Source organism: Varanus komodoensis, unplaced genomic scaffold, assembly GCF_004798865.1.
Source record: "Varanus komodoensis strain SLA01 unplaced genomic scaffold, ASM479886v1 scaffold133, whole genome shotgun sequence".
In the NCBI taxonomy this organism is placed as follows: domain Eukaryota; kingdom Metazoa; phylum Chordata; class Lepidosauria; order Squamata; family Varanidae; genus Varanus; species Varanus komodoensis.
Genome location: NW_025335384.1, coordinates 395,355 through 416,559, shown reverse-complemented (window position 1 = coordinate 416,559; position 21,205 = coordinate 395,355). Strand labels below are relative to the sequence as shown.

Genomic DNA, 21,205 nt, shown 5'->3' with positions numbered 1-21,205 from the left:
TTCAACAACAACCCAGACTCAGCCCAGACTCAACCTCTGAATGTGGGTTATCACGTGTTTGAACCCAGTCATTGTCTGATCTGACCATCTGGGATTTTGTAACACAGGATAATCACATTACAGGTTACAGAAGAGAAAGGGAGAACGAGATGCGCGGATGCTGCCCACGTTGGCATTTCTAAAGGGTAACATCTAGTTTATCACAGCAAATTGCTTGAGTTTGCTCATCTGCATTTTTAGGCCACGTTTTTCCTAACCCAATGTCCTCTGGATGTCTTTGGCTACCTCTCCCATAATCCGCCATCACAGCTGGGGATGAGGGGAATATAGTTTAACATGTCTGGCATGTTCTGGGTCAGGGAGGTGGTTTTGCATCAATTTTGGAAGCATCTGGTGCTCTGCCTCTGCAGAGCCTTTTTCAACTGTGGGCCAAATTCCATCCTGGAGAAGTTTCTGGGAGGGTACATTCCACTGGTGGGCTGAGCTGAAAGCAAAAGGGGTGTAGCTGAAACACCAGCATTCTTTAGTTTAAAGCTCTTACTTCCAGGAATAGCCTTAAAGGGGCATTTCAGTTTTTGTTATACAAGGAAAAAGGTTATAAAAACCAGGAGACCACCAAATGATGGATGCTTCAGAAGAGGACATGGGAGGCCAAAGAAAGGGACATGGCAGAACCAGATTTGATCCAGGGACCTGAGTTTTTGTATCCCTGACCTAGCATGAAATCACTGCAACTTTTTATGAAAGGCAAAGGGATACTCTCTTAAAAACAACAACACTTCTAGCATTTAGAAAAACAAAATATTTTTCTAGCCTTTTTGATTGGTAAATGCAGCTGTCAAGGCAGGGGTGGGGAATGTGTTGCATTGCAACGGAGTGGAAAGGTTTAGCATGTTTTTAACTGTTTGGGATTTTTAAAAACCAGGTTTTTATATACACCTTCCTCATCAGTTACCAGCCCGGAGAAGGAGAGATTAACTAGAAAATTAAATGCACCGGTGCATAGAATTTAAATGTTGCCTATTATGTATGGACGAAATTGTAGGTTTGATGTGAAACTATTGTCTTCCTCATTAAATTCTGCATTGCACAATGTCATGTTCCGTGCACTGTTTGGTTTTAGAAAGGGTGGGTGACAAAGGGGGCGATTCTTGTCCCACAAGCCACGCTTTTGCATCTCTCAGTGCCCATCAGTTTCCCTGTCCCAGTTGATTTTTTGGGGTGGCGTTAGATTTTATTTATCATCACCGTACTCACTTCGGGAAGCTGACATGTTGAAAAATGAAGCTGCTGCATCCAAGTTCATCTTTATTTCCCAGAGTTCTTCTGGGCCCCACATGGTACATTTGGCCTAAGTTACTTGGTCTCTTAGACTCAACATGGCTGTTGAAGCTGAAAACTGGTCTCAAAAGAATTATTTGCGTTTAGGAAATCTAATACAGCTATACATTGTAGATTTATTCTTGTAAACCATCCCGAGATGTCTGTGATGGGACAGTATAAAAAAGTTACAAATAAATACATATACATCCAATGAATGTATGCGTAAATAAAATAGGAACTCAGACCCTGGCTGGTTCACACATTATGGATAAAAACCCTGTGATATTTCTGCACTGTGGAGAATGGACCTACCGCCCTGAACCTTGTGCAGTTCTCACGTGCTCCGCAGTCCATCCGCTCGTTCTCGCGATGTGTCCCAAGACCCCCCGGGAGTAAAACCTCCTCCTCCGTGCTATCCCAGGCGCCTCAGCAGCCTCCTCCAGACTGGTTCACTGAGGTTTTGAGGCAGCTCCTTCCTCCCCCACCCACCCGAGTATACCCGGATCCCTGCAGTGCTTCCTGAAAAATAGTTCAGTGCATTGATTCCAACATTTCATTAAGCCTAAAGCCATTTTCCTTCCACGCATTTTATTATATTTTCCCAGGTCACTTACAGAACGCATCTAGGGGGCTACAAGAGTCTTTGGATTCCCAGATCCAAGGTCTGGAGAAGAGCTCTAACCTCTGAGCTGGGAATCTGCCAGGGATTTCCCGTGCCTACAGTGGGTCATGAGAATGGCCTCAGTGAAGGTCTGATGAATTTTATAAAACTCATCCATTCTTGCAATCTTTGCATGTCAGAGAATAACATCAAGAGGGGCGGTTGCATCTGGCAAGTGTGTCTGCTGTGTAAGACCCATACAATTTTTCTGTGTAACAAAGGTCTCTCTCCACATGGCTTTCTGCTAGGAAACATTGGGGATTGGTGCTCTTTTAGCATCTTTTACTTTTATTGATTTACCCCCTGACATTTTTGGTTGCCTGGTTTGAGCTTATAGCCAGACATTGAGGATCCCAGATGTTGAATCATGAGGGCTATTTAGCCCAAACAGCAGCACCCAAGCCCAAGGAGGTATCGGGAGAAATCTTTAGCAAAGAACAAGCCTCATGAGGAGAACCCCATGGGGAATGGGAAGAAGGTGGGGGTACTTGGCTCAGCAGCAGTGGGAAAAAAGGCCTTGGAGTTGCTGTAGACACCAGCTGAACATGAGCCAGCAGAGTAATGCAGCTGCAAAAAAGGCAAACACTATTTTGTGAAGCACAAATAGAGGTATCACTTCCAGAAGAAAGAGAAGTACGCACTTGTTCCCCTCAACTCTACATTAGTCAGACCCCACCTGGAATACAGCATTCAGTTTTGGGGATCCAAGTTTTAAAATGAGGCTGAACTTCTGGAGAGGATTCAGAGAAGGGCAACAAAGATGATGCAGGGCCTTAAATATAAGAGCTGGGCCTGTTCAGTCTTGAGAAGAGACTAAGACATGATAGCACTCTGAAAGTACTTCAAAGGCTGCCTCAAAGGAGGAAAAGACCTCCTCATCCAAGATTGTAGGATGCAGGACAACACAACCCTCAGTGCACCAGATGTGGGCCAGACACAAGGAAGCATTGCTGGCTGTGAGACAGTGGAACCAGTGGCCAAGAGAGTTTGTGTGCTCTTCCACACCAGATGCATTCCAGAAACAATTGGACAGTGTGATGTAGTGGTTAAGAGCGTGGGACTGGGACTGGGACTCGGGCGATCTGGGTTCTAGTCCCCGCTCAGCCATGGAGCCCACTGGGTGACCTTGGGCCAGACACAGACTCTCAGCCCAACCTACCTCACAGGGTTGTTGTTGTGGGGAGAAGATGGAGGAGGAGAATGATGTAAGCTGCCTTGAGCCCTTTGTAGGAAAAAGGCAGGATATAAATCGAAAAATAACTAACTAAATAAATAAATAATCTGAACTCATGTCCTTCCTGGCTCCTTCTGACCTGGTTTTTCTGTGAATCTGGGAAAAAGCTATCATTTGCACAGTTTGGGGGAGGCTGGGGGATGGGGTGGGGATCAGAATAGAACAAAGGGGCTGAATCGGATTAAGACCACACAAGACAAAGACCCTTCAGGAGAGGGCAACATCAGCATGTCTAAGTACCTGAGGAGGGCAGGCAAAAATTAGCATTTCTAAAGTGCAGGTGGGGAGCAAAACTTGCAATTTAAGCCTAAAACTGTGCTGAATTGTCAGGCTTTTAGCAGCCATATTATAACAAAACCTTTTCCTCATTTTGTCCTTGCAGGGAGGAGTCGGTTTTTTTCCCCTGTAGTACTTTTTTCCTGTTTAATTATGTCTAATGTTGCACCCCAAGTCCACCCGACTTTCAGTGGGGCAGCAACTCCCCCAGGAATTCAGGTACAGAAAGGACTTTTCCCCCAGCTGGCTCCTGAGTCTTTTAGCTAGAAGAGATTCTTGGCCAGCGAACCTGAATTTATTACATATTTATCTCCAAACATGCATGCAGTGGCACCCTTAACTCTCTGTCCAAAGTCCCTGTGTGGAGAAAAGGAGGGGAATACCCCATACACAATGCAGAGGTCCTGGAGGGTGGCTTTTTACAGTAAAGTGCTGCCATTTCTGTTTAAGAAATAAAGTATAGTTCAGTGCTTAAAGCTCAGAGTGCTAAGGGCTCCTTAGAAGTCAACATCTTTAGTTATATCCCATCTTTTCCCCTGCAAGGATCTTCGCCCTCTCCATTTTGTCCTCACAACAACCCTGCAAGGCAGGTCAGGCTGAGAGGCAATGACTGACCCAAAGCCACCCAGTGAACCCTCATTCTGACCACCACACCACACGGGGAAGCCTTTCCCCTTTCTGTCCTTCGGGTACCCTTTCCTCCCTGACAAAGGCTATTTTCCCCAGGACCAGAAAACCGTGGCCCTCCAGATGTTGGACTCCTAATCAGCCCATAACAGCATGATCAATGGACGGGGATGGTGAGAATTGTAGTCCAACGTCCAGAGGGCCACATTTTCCCCTCCCATCCTATATCGCTGCACTCTGCACATGGGAGTCGCGTGCGCGTGTGAAATTCCCTGCACACAGAAAGCTAGCACATAGAACCCTTCTTGATATGCTAGTTTTCCCTAGGGAGGATTTTTGTTTCAGTTTGTTGGCAGGGAGCATTCATTTCTGGGAGATTCCACCGCAGCCCCACCACCAGCTTACATCTGTGAGAACTAGCTCTCTGTTCATGTTTGTTTCCCCTGCATAACTGAAAATACTTGTTTTAGATGGAGGTGGAACGGTGAGGGCAGGATTTTAAGGGATTTGCAGGAACAAGGCAATCTTTAGAAATATAGTGGAAGTTTTGGCCTCCAAGAGTCTGTGTTCTAATGAGTCAGAAAGACCATTGTTTGACACAGTGTGTTGCACAAACCAAGGACACACCTTTGCGTCCTTCTATACCTGCAGTGTTGCAATGCTGCACACACCACCTTATCCAGGCTTCGCATCCAATCCCTTCCACGTTGTACATGGAACCATGTCCTCTGCCACCGTCCCTTCCCCTTTTCCACCCCAAAAAGGACAGGGGAAGCCAGCCAAAGAGAAAACGGCAACACAGACTCAGAATGAAAACATTTATTTAACAGAAAAAAATGCCTGACGGCAATGGTTTTCCTTCTTCTAAACTTACCCTGTGGTATTCCACACCACATCAGCACTTCATTCTACCACTGATATGACTAGCCCTGGTGAAAAAGATGCTGAACTTAAGAATGCAGATTAAGTGGCCAATCGAACAAATACTTAGCCCATCCCTTTGACAAAACCCCTTTCAGATATTAACTTTGTTTTGCCGTTTTTGTCATGCTGCCACCCCTCAGGAAACTGGGACTGCTCTGGATTAAGTTCTGATGTGGAGGTATTTGTATAGCAACAGTCATAGAATCAGACAATAGTAGAGTTGGAAGGGGCCATGAAGGCCATCAGGTCCACCCCCCCTGCTGTTGCAGGACACCATGTTACACCATCCCACTCAGATGGCTGTCCAGTTTCGTCTCCAAAACAACATATTTTGGAGATTACTGAATTGCAGCTAATTGAGAGAAAGTCAAAGTCCTGCTTACTTTAACAGATGAAGGAGGAGATTGGATGACAGGACCAAGAAAGATGAGTGTCACAATAGGAACAATCTCTTCTTCTGTGTATGCTCTATCAATTGGTTAAAGATGTGACCTGGAACTTGGACCTTTAGCAGCCCCCTTTCAAAAGTACCCGTGTGGCATGTTTTCCACTCAAGAGTTGTCTCTCACACATTCTCCCCTGTATGGATTCTCATGTGTGTTTTAAGGTTTGAACTCTGGCTGAAGTTTTTCCCACAGCCTGAGCATTTATATGGTTTCTCTCCAGTGTGCATTCTTTGATGCACTCTCAGCGCAGACTTTGAATCAAAGCTTTTCCCACAGTCCGGGCACTTGTGCGGTTTCTCTGCTGTGTGGGCCTTCTTGTGCTTAATAAGCTCAGACTCCTTATTATAGCTTCGGCCACAGTCTGAGCACTTAAATGGCCTCTCGCTTCTGTGGATTCTTCGGTGTACTGTAAGGGCAGAAATGCGATCAAAACAAAGACCACACTCCCTGCACTTGAATGGCTTCTCTCCTGTGTGAATCCTGCGGTGCTTGATCAGCTCAGACTCCTTGTCGTAGCTCTTGTCACAGTCTGGGCACCCGTGTGGTTTCTTCCTGGCATGGTTTTTAATGTGCGTCTGATAGCTGGTTTCCCAACGGAAGCGTTTCCCACACTCTGTGCACTGGAAGGGCTTTTCTCCAGTGTGAGTTCTTTCATGGAGATAAAGCATGGTGCTCTGTGCAAAGCTTTTCCCGCATTCTGCACACTTGAAAGGCTTCTCTCCCGTATGGGTTTCCTTGTGGCGTATCAGGTGTGACGACTTCCCATACCTTTTGCCACATTCTGAGCAGGCATACGGTCGATCTCCAGCATGGTTCTTCATATGCATCTTGATGCTGCTCTCCCAACGGAAACTCTTCCCGCACTCCACACATTTGTAGGGTTTCCCTCCCATGTGAATTCTCCCATGGACGAAAAGCTGTGAGCTCTGACGGAAGCTTTTCCCACATTCCGGACACTGGTAGGGTTTCTCACCTGTGTGCGTTCTCTCATGGATGAGAAGGTCATATCGCCGAATGAAGCTGTTTCCACAATGTGAACAGGTGTGCGGCTTGTCCCCTGTGTGGATTCTCTTATGTGTGATAAGGTGTGAGCCTTGGCTGAAGCATTTCCCACATTCAGAGCACTTGTATGGTTTCTCCCCTGTGTGGCTTCTCCTATGTGTAGTAAGAAGAGATTTATCTCCGAAGCTTTTGTCGCAGTCTGTGCATTTATAGCGTTTCTCTCCTGTGTGGGTCAGTTTATGCCGCATCAGGTGCCCTCTCTTAACAAAGCACTTTCCACAGTCCACACAAGTAAACGGCCTCTCTCCTGTGTGAATTCTTTCATGATCCGAAAGGATGGTGCTGGTGCTGAACGTTTTCCCACACTTTAAGCACTTGTACGGCTTGTCTCCTGTGTGGCCTTTTTCATGCCTCACAAGGAGCGCTTTATAACCAAAGCATTTCCCACAATCCAAACACTGAAATGGTTTCTCTCCTGTATGTATGGTCAGGTGGTTAGTAAGGATCGAAAGCCGTTCAAAAGCTTTCCCGCACACTGAGCATACATGTGTCTTTTTCCTTCTTCGAGCTGCCCCTCTCTTTGGGGGTTCGGGGTTCTGGCTGTGCTGTTCCCCATTGGCAGGACCCTCCACTTCTCCCACGGAGGACGTCACTTCAAGTAAAAAACTCCTCTCATTGCAAAGAGAGTCTCCCTGCATGGGATGGGAATCTGCAGGGCTACTTTGCTGACTTCCTTGTGATTCTTCTGCATTCAGGCCTGGGAAGAGCATTTCTCTTGCCCTCTCCTGCAATAGCCCACTGAGTTCCGCTTGCGCTGGTCCTCTCCCTAGCTGAAGATTCTCTTTGCCATGTTTGCTCACTTGCCAAGCACCTGTCCAAATAGAAAAAGGAGGGCTATTTCATTTGGGTGTCACTCTAAAGGAAACATATTATTTATTTATTAGGATATTTTTATCCCATCCATTACGGTTCGTCTCTGGATGGCTTTCAATATAAAACACCTAATAAATACATCAATCAACAACAAAATAACACAGGACTGAGGATATCGATAACATCATAATTAAGACTTTAAAATATTGTGTAAATAAAAAGGTCTTGACCTGACACCAAAAAGCATATAATGTCAGTGCCAGGCAAACCTCTCTGAGGAGCGCATTCCACATATGCTTAAAATATTATTTATCATACATAAAATACATGTACCTATCAATCTAATGCTACAAAGAATTTTTTTAAAATTCTTTTGACTAGTTCTTGAGCAATAGTTCACAGCATAAAGAAAAAGATCTGTGGTTGTACAGTATTTTCAAGTACTGAATTCCACTTTGTATTATTTTCGTTACATGCAAGTCTGCATGTATGCATTTGTTAAGAGGTAGTGGCGGTGGGAATAACAACGGATGAGATCTCCATTCGCCACTTCCAGCCCTGCTCCAAGGGGAACCTCAAACCTTTGGAAGAGATTTGGTAATATGTGATGTGGGAGGAAACTGCAGAAGAGAAGAGAATTGCCCCATTCATTTTCCATTGGCGGCTGTCTTCCATCAGCTGAGGGACATCACTTCATTGATTTGTTTGTAATTAGTCATAATAACTAATTATTTACTAATGAATTAATTCCTAGTAGTAGTAGTAGCTGTCTTTATGTGCTGTCAAGTCATCTCTGACTTGCGGTAACCCCATGAATGAAAGCCCTCCAAAGTCTCCTGTCCATGAAATCCCAGCTTAACTGCCCTAAATTCAACGCTCCCTTTATGGAGCCAATCCACCTCATATTTGGTTTTTCAGCAGTTGTTGTTGTTGCTAGTCACAAAGTCATGTCCGACCCATCGCGACCCCATGGACAACACTCCTCCAGGCCCTCCTGTCCTCCACCATTCCCCGGAGTCCACCTAAGCTCATGCCAACTGCTTCAGTGACTCCATCCAGCCACCTCACCCTCTGCCGTCCCCTCCTTCTTTTGCCGTCAATTGTTCCCAGCATTAGACTCTTCTCCAGGGAGTCCTTCCTTCTCATTAGGTCGCCAAAGTATTTGAGTTTCATCTTCAGGATCTGCCCTTCTAAAGAGCAGTCAGGGCAGATCTCCTCTAGGACTGACCGGTTTGATCGCCTTGCGGTCCAAGGGACTCGCAGGAGTCTCCTCCAGCACCACAATTCAGAGGCCTCAATCCTTTGGCACTCAGCCTTCCTTATGGTCCAGCTTTCACAGCCATACATTGCAACTGGGAAAACCATAGCCTTGACAACACGCACTTTTGTTGGCTGGGTGATATCTCTGCTTTTAAGTATGCTGTCTAGATTTGCCATAGCTTTCCTCCCAAGGAGCAAACGTCTTTTAATTTCTTAGCTGCAGCCCCCATCTGCGGTGATCTTTTCAGCAGTAGTAAGTTTAATTATCATGATTCTCCTTGGTTATGATGAGCACCAGCATCATTAACAACTCTGGAAAATGTATTTATTTATTTTTAAAAAATTCTATGCCGCCCCATTACTAAAAAAAGTCCCTGGATGGCTTACAAAGAACAAAAAAAAAACACAAAGAACAAAAACCGTAACAAGAGCAACGCACAGCGACGCACAGAAAATGCTACTGTGACGCAAAAGAGTCACGTCCAAGATGCCTCACCCAACACGCAGGTCGCTCTGTTACCCTCACACTTGGCCTCCACGTGGAGCTGCGTCTCTGGAGAGTGTGATGGATTCTGCTCTGACGTGGGGAGATTAGTTGAGCCCTCCTTCAGCAATCCTGGCACCTGGGGAGAGAAGCAGGGCATTGCGGGGACCACAAAAGGCAGCGAATGCAACAGAGGTGTTTATTCTGCCCCCCACTCCACACAGCTGCAACCTCCCCACCCTTACAAGGGACCATCCTGGTGAACGTTCGGACAGAGCAGAAATAACCAGATTTCCAACTGGATCCTAGAGCCGAATGTCCACCCATGGGGCATGACAGTCACCATGGTTAGCAAGCTACTCCAGAGACTTACAACCCACCAACAGGCGAATATGCTCAGTCACAGAAAGAGAATAAGCCACGGTGGCCTGTTTCCCTGCTCACCCACACTGAACGGGAGCTGCCTGAGAAGCATTTTTACCCTCACTTGCCATGGCTGTATGGGAATGTCTGAGCACTGCCGGCCGGCAGGCCTAGAACAAGCCATGGTTTCAGAGTGGTTTGTGACTCACCCCTCGCTGGGTTCAGACAAGCCAGTCCAGGCAAGGCTAATTCTGCCACTTAGACAACTCGTACCTGGCATGCATAGGGAGGGAAAATAAGGCACAGGGGCTTGTATTCCTTCCAGAATTGTGCAAACTAGTTGGCCATTTGCAGGGGGGTGGCTGGTTGATAACTATGGCAAATAGTCACACAGTCAGGTTCTCATGTCATGATAAGCTGTGACCACCACCACCGTGGTTTGAATATTTATCTATCAATCTAAACATTTTTATACCATATCCTTAGTTTATCGGCTCCCTGCATGGTTTACATTTAAAATTCATTTAAAATACAACCAAGCAATCATCACAATCTCATTAACAACAAGATCAAAATTACAATAACAGTCAACAAAAATATAACCAATAACTATATTTACAACAGCAGTCAGCATGAACTGAATCCACCATGTTCAATTTATTCAGCCACCAATTTTTAAGCTGTGGTGGGTGCTGGCAATCACGTAGACTAGCTCAGAGAGACAGACAAAAGACTCTTACCTCTTAACTCTTTACCTCTTCAGTAAGAAACACAGGCGCTTAGGCCAGCCTTCCCCAACCTGGTGGCCTCCAGAGGCATTTGGAGCACAACTCCCAGAATTCCCATCCAGCAGGGCCACTGACTGGGAATTCTGGGTGTTGCAGTCCAGATGTGTCGGGAAGGCACAAGGTTGTGAGCCGCCCAGAGGTGCTGTGGCACAACTGGGCGGCATACGAATGTTTTAAATAAACAAATACGTAAGGTTGGGGGAGGCTGGCTTAGACCTTGGTCCACTTTGCCCAGAACTGGTGGAGGTGCCCCATCAGCTCTACCTGATGCCAGGAATCTAGCCTGAAAGCGCCAGTGAGCTACAGGACCCCCCCTGCGTGGCTCACCTTTTGCTCCCATCTTTCGGCCGCTTGCAGCCAGAGGGGAAAGCCTTCTGCCAGGGCCACAGCCTGGGCCATGCTCTCTGGAGCCTGTTCCCGCACCCAGTTCTGCATCTCTTGGGGCAGGATGGTCAGGAACTGCTCCAGGGTCACCAGCTCCAGCATCTGCTCCTTGCTGAGCACCTCGGGCCTCAGCCACTGATAACAAAGCTCTGAGAGCCGGTGGCTGTTCTCCCTCGGGCCCTCGGCTTCCCGGTAGCAAAACTGCCTGAACCGCTGGCAGCGCCCTTCCCATCCGGAAATGTCCTCTTCTTCCTCTTCCTTCACTTCAGCACAGGTGTCCACACCTCTGTTTTCCTCATGGGGGGCTTCCCTGCTGAGTCCTTCCTGGCTTGGGGCGACCCACTCTCCTCTAGGCCGATGGCTGCCACCTGTTAGCCCCCTGAAGGAGTTGTGCAACGTTTCGGCGTGGTCCCACTGCCAGGGCTCCAGAAGCTGCGGGTTCCTGGGTCCGAAATGAGGATAGGGCATCGTTTTCAGGAATTCCTGCCATGGGGGCGCCCAGTGGTGTTTCAGCCACTTGGCCGAAGTTCGCATCGTTTCAGAGGCTGGTCTTGTCTGGAGGTCGCAGCTTGTTCGGACTGGGATAATGTGAGGGGTTCTCCCCACATCCTCCAGCCTCTCCCCAGGTTTCAGAGATTCCTGCTCCTCCATTTTCATGCTATACACTGCAAATAAAATTAGCAATGAAAAGAGCAAAGTCGTGTGTTCAAGGATAGGCTGGACATGCACATGGGAGGCATGTCGTGAACAAAGCCGGCTGGAGCCGGGGGTCAGACTAGATGGCCCCTTCTGACTCGCTGTCTCTATGTTTCTATGTGTGCATGGGACGATTGGAGTTCCCAAGAGGGCAGAGACCCTAGAAGAGGCTGGAGTGTTGAACCCTTCAGTTGTGGGGCCAAATTCAATTTCAGACAAGCGTTGGGGCCACAGTCCAGTGGTGAAGGCAAAGGGGATGCAGCCCAGAATTACAACAACAAAAATGAAATCTTAGTGTAGCTTAAGTCCACACTCCTCAGCACACGTCATTGGCAATAAATCTCACGGAATTCAATGGGACTGAGCACAAACGCACAGTTAATGCTAGTTGAGGAGCAGCATCCCTCCAACCACAGCTAGCTGGCTCAATCTGGGAAAGTGTGATCTTCCCAGAGGTATCCCAGCTTCTCAGCTGGAAGCAGGATACTGGGTCTGCTTGAAACTTTGGTTTGATCCAATAGTTTATTCCTTGCATAGGAAATGAAAGGGAAGATTTTCTTTGGAAGCCAGTGCATCCTAAAGATCATTCACTTAGCACGATTCTTTGTTTAGTTCGCGTCATCCTTTCAGATTTTTCCGACTCTTCTAAACTGATCTGCATGAAGCTGGCTCTCCCCACCCGGATCTCTGACAGAAGGGAAGAATTGGGACTCTGGGGGTCTCGCGGTTCTCCCCTCCAGCCAGCGGTTTCTTGCTCTGAACCTGCCTTCCCCACCGCCACCCGGTTCCCAGTCTCCAGGGTAGCCATTCTGGTCTTCACTCACCTGGTCCACGCAGCCTCTGCATGCCGCCCTTGGAAGGATGTCATGCTCCCCGATTTTGTTCCAGCCAGGAATGCAGAAACAATCCTGGAGGAGGTTTCGGGGTGGGGGACAGAAATGAAGTTTTCCCAAAACGAGAGAATGGGCTGGCCGGGAAGGCAGGCGGTCCACCCCGTCCCTCCCTCTTTCTCTAGTTGCTGGGCCTGTCTAGAAAGGAGAGCTCTGTGCGTTTAACCCCTTTCAGCCTCTTCCGAGGAAAGTGGCCAAGAAGGGGCCATGTCTCCGCATCTCTCCTCACCCCACAGGCCTTTGTGTGTGCAGGCTGCAGGACACAGCCTGCCCCACGCGGCTTTCTCCATCACTACAATCCCTCTGGTAGGAGGCAGGGGAGCTACACCGGTTGGATTTCTGCCTGCTTACTGGGAAGAAGGTACAAATGGTAACAGGGCGGCTTAGCAGTGCTTGATTTTCTGAAAAATGCTGAAGGCTGGTCTGGGGCAGGCGAGGAAGGATACAACAGCACGCTACACCAAATGCGTTGTTGTGCATGTATACACAAGCGTGCAAATACCTTGATCATAGAAAGCTAGCATAACAGGGAGAAGAGAAGCCTTCTTCCTCACATGCTAGTTTTCCATCTGCAGGGAGGTTAACTGAAATGCCACCAGCCTGAAGTGATAAGTGTGTGTGTGGGGGGGGTGGCTTGAACTCAATTTAGCCTGCACATGCTCAGAGACACTTTTTAAAAAGGTTCGCAATATGAAAGCAGGTTTCAGAGGGATGAGCTCTGGCTCAGTTTTTAAAACTGAGGTTTTTTGGAAAGCCCGGGACCTGGAAAACAGAAGGGAAGCTCTCTGGGAATCTCCCCTCCCCACTGCACTTCCCAGGAACAGCATCAAGTCAAGAGGGAGACCCGACTTTGCTCCATTGTCCTGGGACTGCAGAAAGACAGGCAAAGTCCAGGCTAGCCCCATCCCCTGGCCAGAAGCCTTGCTGAGCCTCACGCCCTCCAGATAAGTTCCCATCTGCCCCAGCCAGCATGTAGCTGGGGATGCTGAGAGGTGTAGTCCAGTGAAGGGTGCCAGGCTGGGGAAGGCTGGACCAATGACACCAGAGCCAGCCATGGGAGGGCCCCACATGGGAAGGCTTGGCTTGAACTAGACCGAAAGGCCAAACTGGATCTCATGTGGCTGCTCACACCTTTCCCTCCATTCCCTTTCCTGGCCTGGCTTCTCTTTTAAGTGTTTAAGCCAGATGGCAGCATCAACTGATGAGGAGGAGGAGGAGGAGGAGCACTGTAACCTTCATTTATTCTTGGTACTGTTAATAATAACAGTAAAAACAATGTTAACTTGAGCTACTTTGGAAGAAAGTTATTGTCTGAAAAGCAGGATAAAAACCAGAGTAAATGACTGACTACTAAGCAAATCTCTCCCTCCCTCTCTCTCACACATAATATAATAGGCAATTTGTTCTCACCTATTCCCAAATCTTTAACGTAACACAGGCTGAAAATGCAGGAAATGCTGAGAGAGATGTAATGCCAGAGTTAGGCAAGCAAACCGTGGATATGCAGCTCAAAAGCTATGCAGAGCCTCCTTGCTCAAGAGCAGTCTACCACTGAATTTTATTATATTTATATGCCCCCCCCCATAGCCCAAAGGGTTCTCTGGGTGGCTTGCAATGAAAACAAATATAGTGGAGGCTGTGGAAGAAGTAAGGAATTAAGAGGAGACAGCTAGCACCTCATCTCTTCTTCCTTCCCCTCTATATTATCATTATGTATTTATTTATCTATACCACCCCACAGCCAAAGTTCTCTGGGTGGTTAATAAAATCCATAAAAACAAATAAAAATACAATAAAAACATAATGATAGCTAGATAGATAGATAGATGATAGATAGATAGAACGAACATTCTAAATACTGGAGAAATAATAAGGTCTTGGCCTGGTGCCAAGTTGGTGCCAGGTGCTCCTTTCTGGAAAGAGATTCCATAGTTGTTTAGATCAATGTTCCTCAACCAGGTGTGTTGAACTACAGTCCCCATCATTGCCACCTCATATTATTCCATCAGAAATAATGGGAGTTGTAATCCAGCAAGCACCACAGTTGGGAAGGCTGCTGGAGATGCAGGGGAGCAAAGGAGCAGGCACTGCAAGCGACCTGAAATATTTCTAGGCATGAATTTAGAGAAAAACTTCCCCAGAGCTTCTTTCATCCTATTCTTGTATAATATATATATAAAGCAATAAATTTTAAAATATAAAAACATCCTATGTGGAGCAGACCCATTGAAATGAATTAGATTGAAGCTAGTCACATCTATCTTGCATCTCTCAAAGGATGGCATATAAATGTTTTAATTAAAATAAAAATAAAATCTCTTTCATTTCAATGAGTCTACTCTACAAAGGCTTACTCTTAGATACAACCCTAAGTAATAGCCTTGCTTGAGAATAAGAGCCCGCAACAACACCCATAAAATTAACAGATAGCTTAATACAAACAATGCAATCAAATAATTATAATGCATTTGAGAAACACTGATATAGGAGCCAAGCTATATGTTATGCACAGTTGAAGATTCGCTTTTTCTTTACTCCAGTGTAGGCCCACGCAAACACCATTTGGATCGGGACCACCACACACCAGGAAAGGGGGACTGATGATTTATTTAATTTGCACCCTGCCTCTCCATGAAATAGTGAACAAGGTGAATAAAAATCATAGGAGCCAAGCCCTTAAAAACTTGATTAAAATTACAGTGAAACAAAAACATTAAAACACAGTGGAAGGAGGTGGTAAGAAAAGGTCCTCAACTTACATGGATCCATCCAGCTCTCCCACAAGGTTCCGGCAAAGTGAAAGGAGAGGGAAGCGAAGCAGATCCCTTTTTATTTCAACTTGGAGAGGGGAAAGACCCTCCAATCAGCTCTGGCTATTCCGGCCTGGACACACCTCTAGGGCGGACTCATGGGGGTTGGCACAGTCTTTGTGGAGTAGTAGTTAAAGCCATGGGGCTGAGACTCAGCAAGGGCGCTCAGCCAGGGAGCTATGGGCCAGTCGCCAACTCTTTGCATGGCCTACCTCACAGGGCTATTGTGGGGATTAGGATTATTTATTAGATTTATATCCCACTTTTTCCCAATGAACTCAAGGCGGCTTACATCATTCCCCTCTTCATGCTCTCTGTCTTATCCCCACAACAACAACCCTGTGAGGTAGGTAGGGCTGAGGCTCTGACTGGCCCAAAGTCACCCGGGTGGCCCCATGGTTGAGTGGGGACTAGAACCCGGATCACCTGAGTCCCGGTCCCACACTCTTAACCACTACACCATGCTGGCAAATTCTTGGACATAATTAGGGAAGGAATTGAAAATTAAACTGCCTGGAGACAGCCCCACCCCTCCCCATTCTATGATTCTCTCCGCCTGCATTAACTTTCCAAATTAAATCTTGTCCAGCCGTTGCCTTCTGCACAATGGCTAGAAGATGCATCGCCCTGCCAGGCTTCCTAGCAACACAACTTCCAAATCACTACTAAGCATGTGTGAACTGCATTGACATGGAGGTCCTCTGCCACTCCAGGGTTTTCTCCTGCAGCAGAAAGGCCCAAAATCTAACATAGAAACAGAGCGAATCAGAAGCGGGCTCCTGGGTCATCTAGTCTGACCCCCTAACCCCTGTCTTCCCAGTTGAGCTGTTGCAAAAAAAAAAAAAAATGGCCAATTTGAAAGCATCGTCCCTGCTGCTACTACATGAAACAGAGTGTCCATACTTTCTCCTGAGCTATCTAGTCCTAATTTCTTGCAAGGTATGCAAAATCTGAAATATTGTACTGTGCTGATCCTGAGTAGGTCTGTTCCGGAAGATTCTTTGTGATGAGTATGGACTTTGGGATGCTTTTGGAAGTTGTGTTCAGCTGATTTGCCCTCCACCCACCATCCAGACTGGCCACCAGCACCTTGTGCCCAATTCGCAGCATCTGGCCTCTTTGCTCACTAAGTCTGGGTGTGAAAGGTGGGCAGGGAAGAAACCCAAACACGGCACTTCAGGAGAGCTTGGCAAATAGTCTTGCCAGCCATAAGGCAAACGAGTGAGTCCTGGAGCAAATCAAGCCAGAGTTTTCTCTGGGAGCAAATGTGAGTAAACTTATTTATTTATTTAGAATTTTTGTATGCCGTCCCATTGCATAGCCTCAGGACAGCTTACATAAAATAAATTTATTTTTATTTATTTATTTTATTTTTGGATTTATATCCTGCCTTTTTCCTACAAAGGGCTCAAGGCAGCTTACATCTCCTCCTCCATCTTATCCCCACAACAACAACCCTGTGAGGTAGGTTGGGCCGAGAGTCTGTGACTGGCCCAAAGTCACCCAGTTGGCTCCATGGCTGAGCGGGGACTCGAACCCAGATCGTCTGAGTCCCAGTCCCATGCTCTTAACCACTGCACCACACTGGCTCTAAATAAACATAATACAAATAAAATCCAGATTCACCTTGGCTGCAAATTAAAACCTATAGATGATATTAAAAGTTATTAAAATATTGTTTGAATAAAAAGGTCTTGGCCTGGCACCGAAAAACAAGGCGGCGCCAGGCGGACCTCTCTGGGGAGTGCATTCCATAGGTGGGGGGCCACCGCAGAGAAGGCCCTCCTCCGCTCCGGTTTTGCCTCCTAATGTCTTTCACAGAGGGTTAAGCTGTTGTTTGGGCACATGGTGAAAAGGCAAGACGCACTGGAGAAGAAACAGCCAAAGGCAGAAGAGGAGGAAAGGGCAGATCAATTGCATGAAGGAAGCCGCAGCCTCGCGTCAACAAGAGCTGTTACAAACAAGACCTCTTGGAGGCACAGGGTTGGCGCAGTTGGAGATGATACAACTTCTTCTTCCTTCTCTTTTCTCCTCCTATATTCTTTATTTACTTATTTTATACTGTTAATTTTAATTTTATATTATTATGTTTGTATCTCAGTGTATTTTTTGTATTTTTGTATTTAGTGGCAATTCATTATGTTCTATTGTATTTCTATGTATTTTATTGTGTTGTAAGCCGCCCCGAGGCTTCGGCAAGGGGCGGCATAGAAATGTTTAATAATAATAATAATAATAATAATAATAATAATAATAATAATAATAATAAAAGCAGAAGCCTTATTAATGAAAAAGCACCCTGGAATGTGAAAATTAAACCTTCTACAACAAGGAGCAAATTATTACATAACTTGGAAAGCAGCTTTCTTTGCAGTGTGGTGCAGTGGTTAAGAGCATGGGACTGGGACTCAGACGACCTGGGTTCGAGTCCCCGCTCGGCCATGGAGCCAACTGGGTGACTTTGGGCCAGTCACAGACTCTCAGCCCCACCTACCTCACAGGGTTGTTGTTGTGGGGATAAGATGGAGGAGGAGATGTAAGCTGCCTTGAGCCCTTTGTAGGAAAAAGGCAGGATATAAATCCAAAAATAAATAAATAAATATACCTCGAAAACATCTTTGCTGATGAATCTAAGTCTTTAGGATATAAAACTCATGTTGGTTTGTACTTCCTCAACATTTTATTTTTACTCCATCTAGAATATTTCTAATCTTATTTTAGTAAAATCTAAGCACTAATTTCTCTCCTAGGTATAATTTTATGTGGGGTTGTAAATTATAGGTTATTTTGTTCTCTTTTGATATTTATTTATTTATAAATTTATATGTTGCTGAATAACCAAACAGGGTTCTCTAAGCAGCATGCAATAAAAAATACAAGAAAAAACATCATAATTCCTAGGATTTTTTTTAAAGGTCTGTGGTCCTATGTTTACTTTTACATGGAATTGTAAAGATACTTTTTATACTTTTTGGATCTCTTTTTATATGGTCTACTGACTAATTCAGTATATTCCTATTCTGAACAGATCTGACTTAGGCCTTGTGGGTGAACAAGAAATGGTAAACTGGTTTTCAGATTATTTCTTAAAAATGTAAAACCATAGAAAAATTTACAATTCCTGGAAAAAATGCCACTCCAAATGGACATTGGTATAATTTATTTTTTTTAAATATTTAGATATAGACAGAATACTAAAAAACAGAGACATCACCCTGCTGACAAAAGTGCGTATAGTCAAGGCTATGGTTTTCCCAGTTGCAATATATGGCTGTGAAAGCTGGACCATAAGGAAGGCTGAGTGCCGAAGAACTGAGGCCTTTGAACTGTGGTGCTGGAGGAGACTCCTGCGATTCCTTTGGACAGCAAGATGATCAAACCCGTCAGTCCTAGAGGAGATCAACCCTGACTGCTCTTTAGAAGGCCAGATCCTGAAGATGAAACAAACACTTTGGCCACCTACTTTGGCGACCTAATGAGAAGGAAGGACTCCCTGGAGAAGAGCCTAATGCTGGGAACAATAGATGGCAAAGGAAGAAGGGGACAGCAGAGGATGAGGTGGCTGGATGGAGTCGCTGTGAGCTTAGGTGGACCCCGGGGGATGGCGGAGGACAGGAAGGCCTGGAGGAATGTTGTCCATGGAGTCACGATGGGTCGGACACGACTTTGTGACTAACAACACCAACCTCAGTTCAATAATGGCTTGAGGAGGACTGCCTACTCTTGTAGGTACCTACTTACCTGCTGAGATCTGGGTCAGATCAAAGAACCATCCTCCAAAGAGGTGAGGGGAATGGTAAACAGAAGGAAGGCCTTTTTGGTGGTGGCACCCCATCTCAGGAATAGGCTTCCTAAAGAAGTTTGCTGACACCTTCATTACTAGCATTTTGGGCCAAGGCGTAGACTGATCTATTTTCCAGCTATTTAATTTTATTTTAGGTATTTCTATGCCATTCAGTTAGATGAGCTCTCAGAACAGTTTACAGAATATAGTTTAAAAAATCAATAATGATCAATTTAAAAAAAAATTTAAAACAACCTTGCCTGTCCAAAAACCACAAAATTTGAAAGCCTATGATAAAATAATAAAACAATACATAATAATCATTCCACATGTACCAAACAGTTTAAAACCAATAGAATCACAATCAACAATTAAAATGGTGAGAAAGTAAGAATGTCTTAACCTGGTGCTGCAATTTATTTAATATCGGTGCCAGGAGTATTTTCCTGGGGAGCTGATTCCAAAGACGGGGTGCCACAATCAAGAAGGCCCTTCCTTGTAGTCACCCTCTTTACCTCCTTCAGGGGTGCCTCATGGAGCAGGACCACCTTAGATGATCTAAGGGTCTGGATAGGTGCATATAGGAGAAGATGCTCCATTCGATATCCAGGCCCTAAGCCTTTAAGGCCTTATACTTCAGCATGAGCACCTTAAACCAGGCCCAAAGCTCAGTTGGTAACCAGTGCAGATGGTATAGCACCAGAATGATAGGCTCGCTTCTACTCATTTCCATCAGGAGATGAGCTGCCCTATTCTGTACCAGCTGAAATTTCTGGGCCTTTTCCAAGGGCAGCCCCACATAGAGCACTTTCCAGGAGTCTAAACATGAGGTTACCACGGGATGGATTACCATTGCTAGGTTCTGCCTGTCCAGAAAGGGATGCAGTTGATAAATCAGCCAGAGTTGACAAGAGGTGCTTCTGGTCATAGATGCCACCTGAGACTCAGGGGACAATTCTGGGTCCAGGAGAACCCCCAGGCTGGGCTCTGAACTCCAGCCTTTGCTTGCTTGCTAGTCGCGAAGTCACGTCCGACCCATCGCGACCCCAAGGATAACACTCTTCCAGGCCTTCCTGTCCTCCGCCATCCCCCGGAGTCCACCCAAGCTCACACCGACTGCTTCAGGGACTCCATCCAGCCACCTCATCCTCAGCCGTCCCCTTCTTCTTTTGCCCTCAATCGTTCCCAGCATTAGGCTCTTCTCCAGGGAGTCCTTCCTTCTCATTAGGAGGCCCAAGTATTTGAGTTTCATCTTCAGCATCTGGCCTTCTAAAGAGCAGTCAGGGCTGATCTAGGCCTAGTTTTATTGAAATTGTTTTAAACAGTGCTTTTTTTGTTAAAAAAAAAAGGTGCCGGAACTCACATCTTGTTAATCTTTTATTTATGGTTTTATTAAGGGTAATCTTTTATTAGCAGGGCAGGACCGGTGGTTGAGAAGTAATTAGTTTTTTTTTTTTTTCATTTTTAAATTTGGGGTCACACTTTTATACTAAAAATTAAAAAAAAAGATTTTCAATTCACCAACTTTTTTTAAAATAAAGAAATCATTTACCTTTTGCACGTAGCCAGTCACTCTGCACACACATAAACATAATGGTCGCCAGCGGCAGGAAGCGCTCAGTGCGCAACCACACGACCAATGCCAAGCCGAGCAGCAGCGCCCTCACAACCAGCGCGGACACACAAGCAGCCCGCATGCACTATTTTAATTATTTTTGCCGCTGACCTACTACGCCCAACAGGGCGATTCAAAATCACTTGGAAAAATCCGTTGGAAAAATCCATCAAAAAAAGGTGCCGGAACGCTGTTGCTGTTCCAGTGGTGCGTTCTATGACAAAAAAAGCCCTGGTTTTAAATATTTAAATAGTTTTACATTTTTGTATATTGGAGTTATAAACTGCTTTAAATTTGTATACTGAAACTTTATACTGTGTTTTATTTTATTGCTATTTGTATTGTATCTCTTTGGCATTTTGAGGAGCTGTGAACTACCCAGACAGCAGATAAATGAATGACGGAATGTGCAATCCACCGGTCAATGTCACCAGGGGTCAAGTGAATAAACAGCATAGCTAGTTGGTGCCAGTTACTAGTGAAAGGGATGAATCCAACTGGTTTGCCTTCCGGGGATGCGTATTCTTGCTTGAATTTGAAAAAGGATGCTAAGGCGGCTTAATCTCCCCAGATCCATTCACCTCAGTGGAAGTGGGGGGCCTGAAAGGAGAGAGGGCTTGGGGGCTTTGAACACCTGGAAGCAGGAAATAAAGGAGGACAGACAGGCAGGACAAAAGAGAGGACTGGCCTGTCCCTTTGTCTTCTAGGAGGGGCTCCCTCCCTTGCCCTTTGGTTCCATTCAGTAAAGAATGAATGAATTGTAAC

At 45.8% G+C, this 21,205-nt stretch overlaps 1 protein-coding gene across 1 annotated transcript; it reads right to left on the bottom strand.

Annotated features, from left to right (window-relative positions):
- Window positions 1–5,586: 5,586 nt before the first annotated feature.
- On the bottom strand, window positions 5,587–11,302 carry LOC123019663 (zinc finger protein 708-like). Its single transcript, XM_044422709.1, has 3 exons — window positions 10,589–11,302; window positions 9,123–9,249; window positions 5,587–7,364 (listed from the first exon to the last, which is right to left on the bottom strand). The coding sequence occupies exons 1-3, from the start codon at window positions 11,300–11,302 to the stop codon at window positions 5,611–5,613; spliced, it is 2,595 nt and encodes an 864-aa protein (XP_044278644.1). The 3' UTR covers window positions 5,587–5,610.
- Between the last annotated feature and the right edge of the window lie 9,903 nt (window positions 11,303–21,205).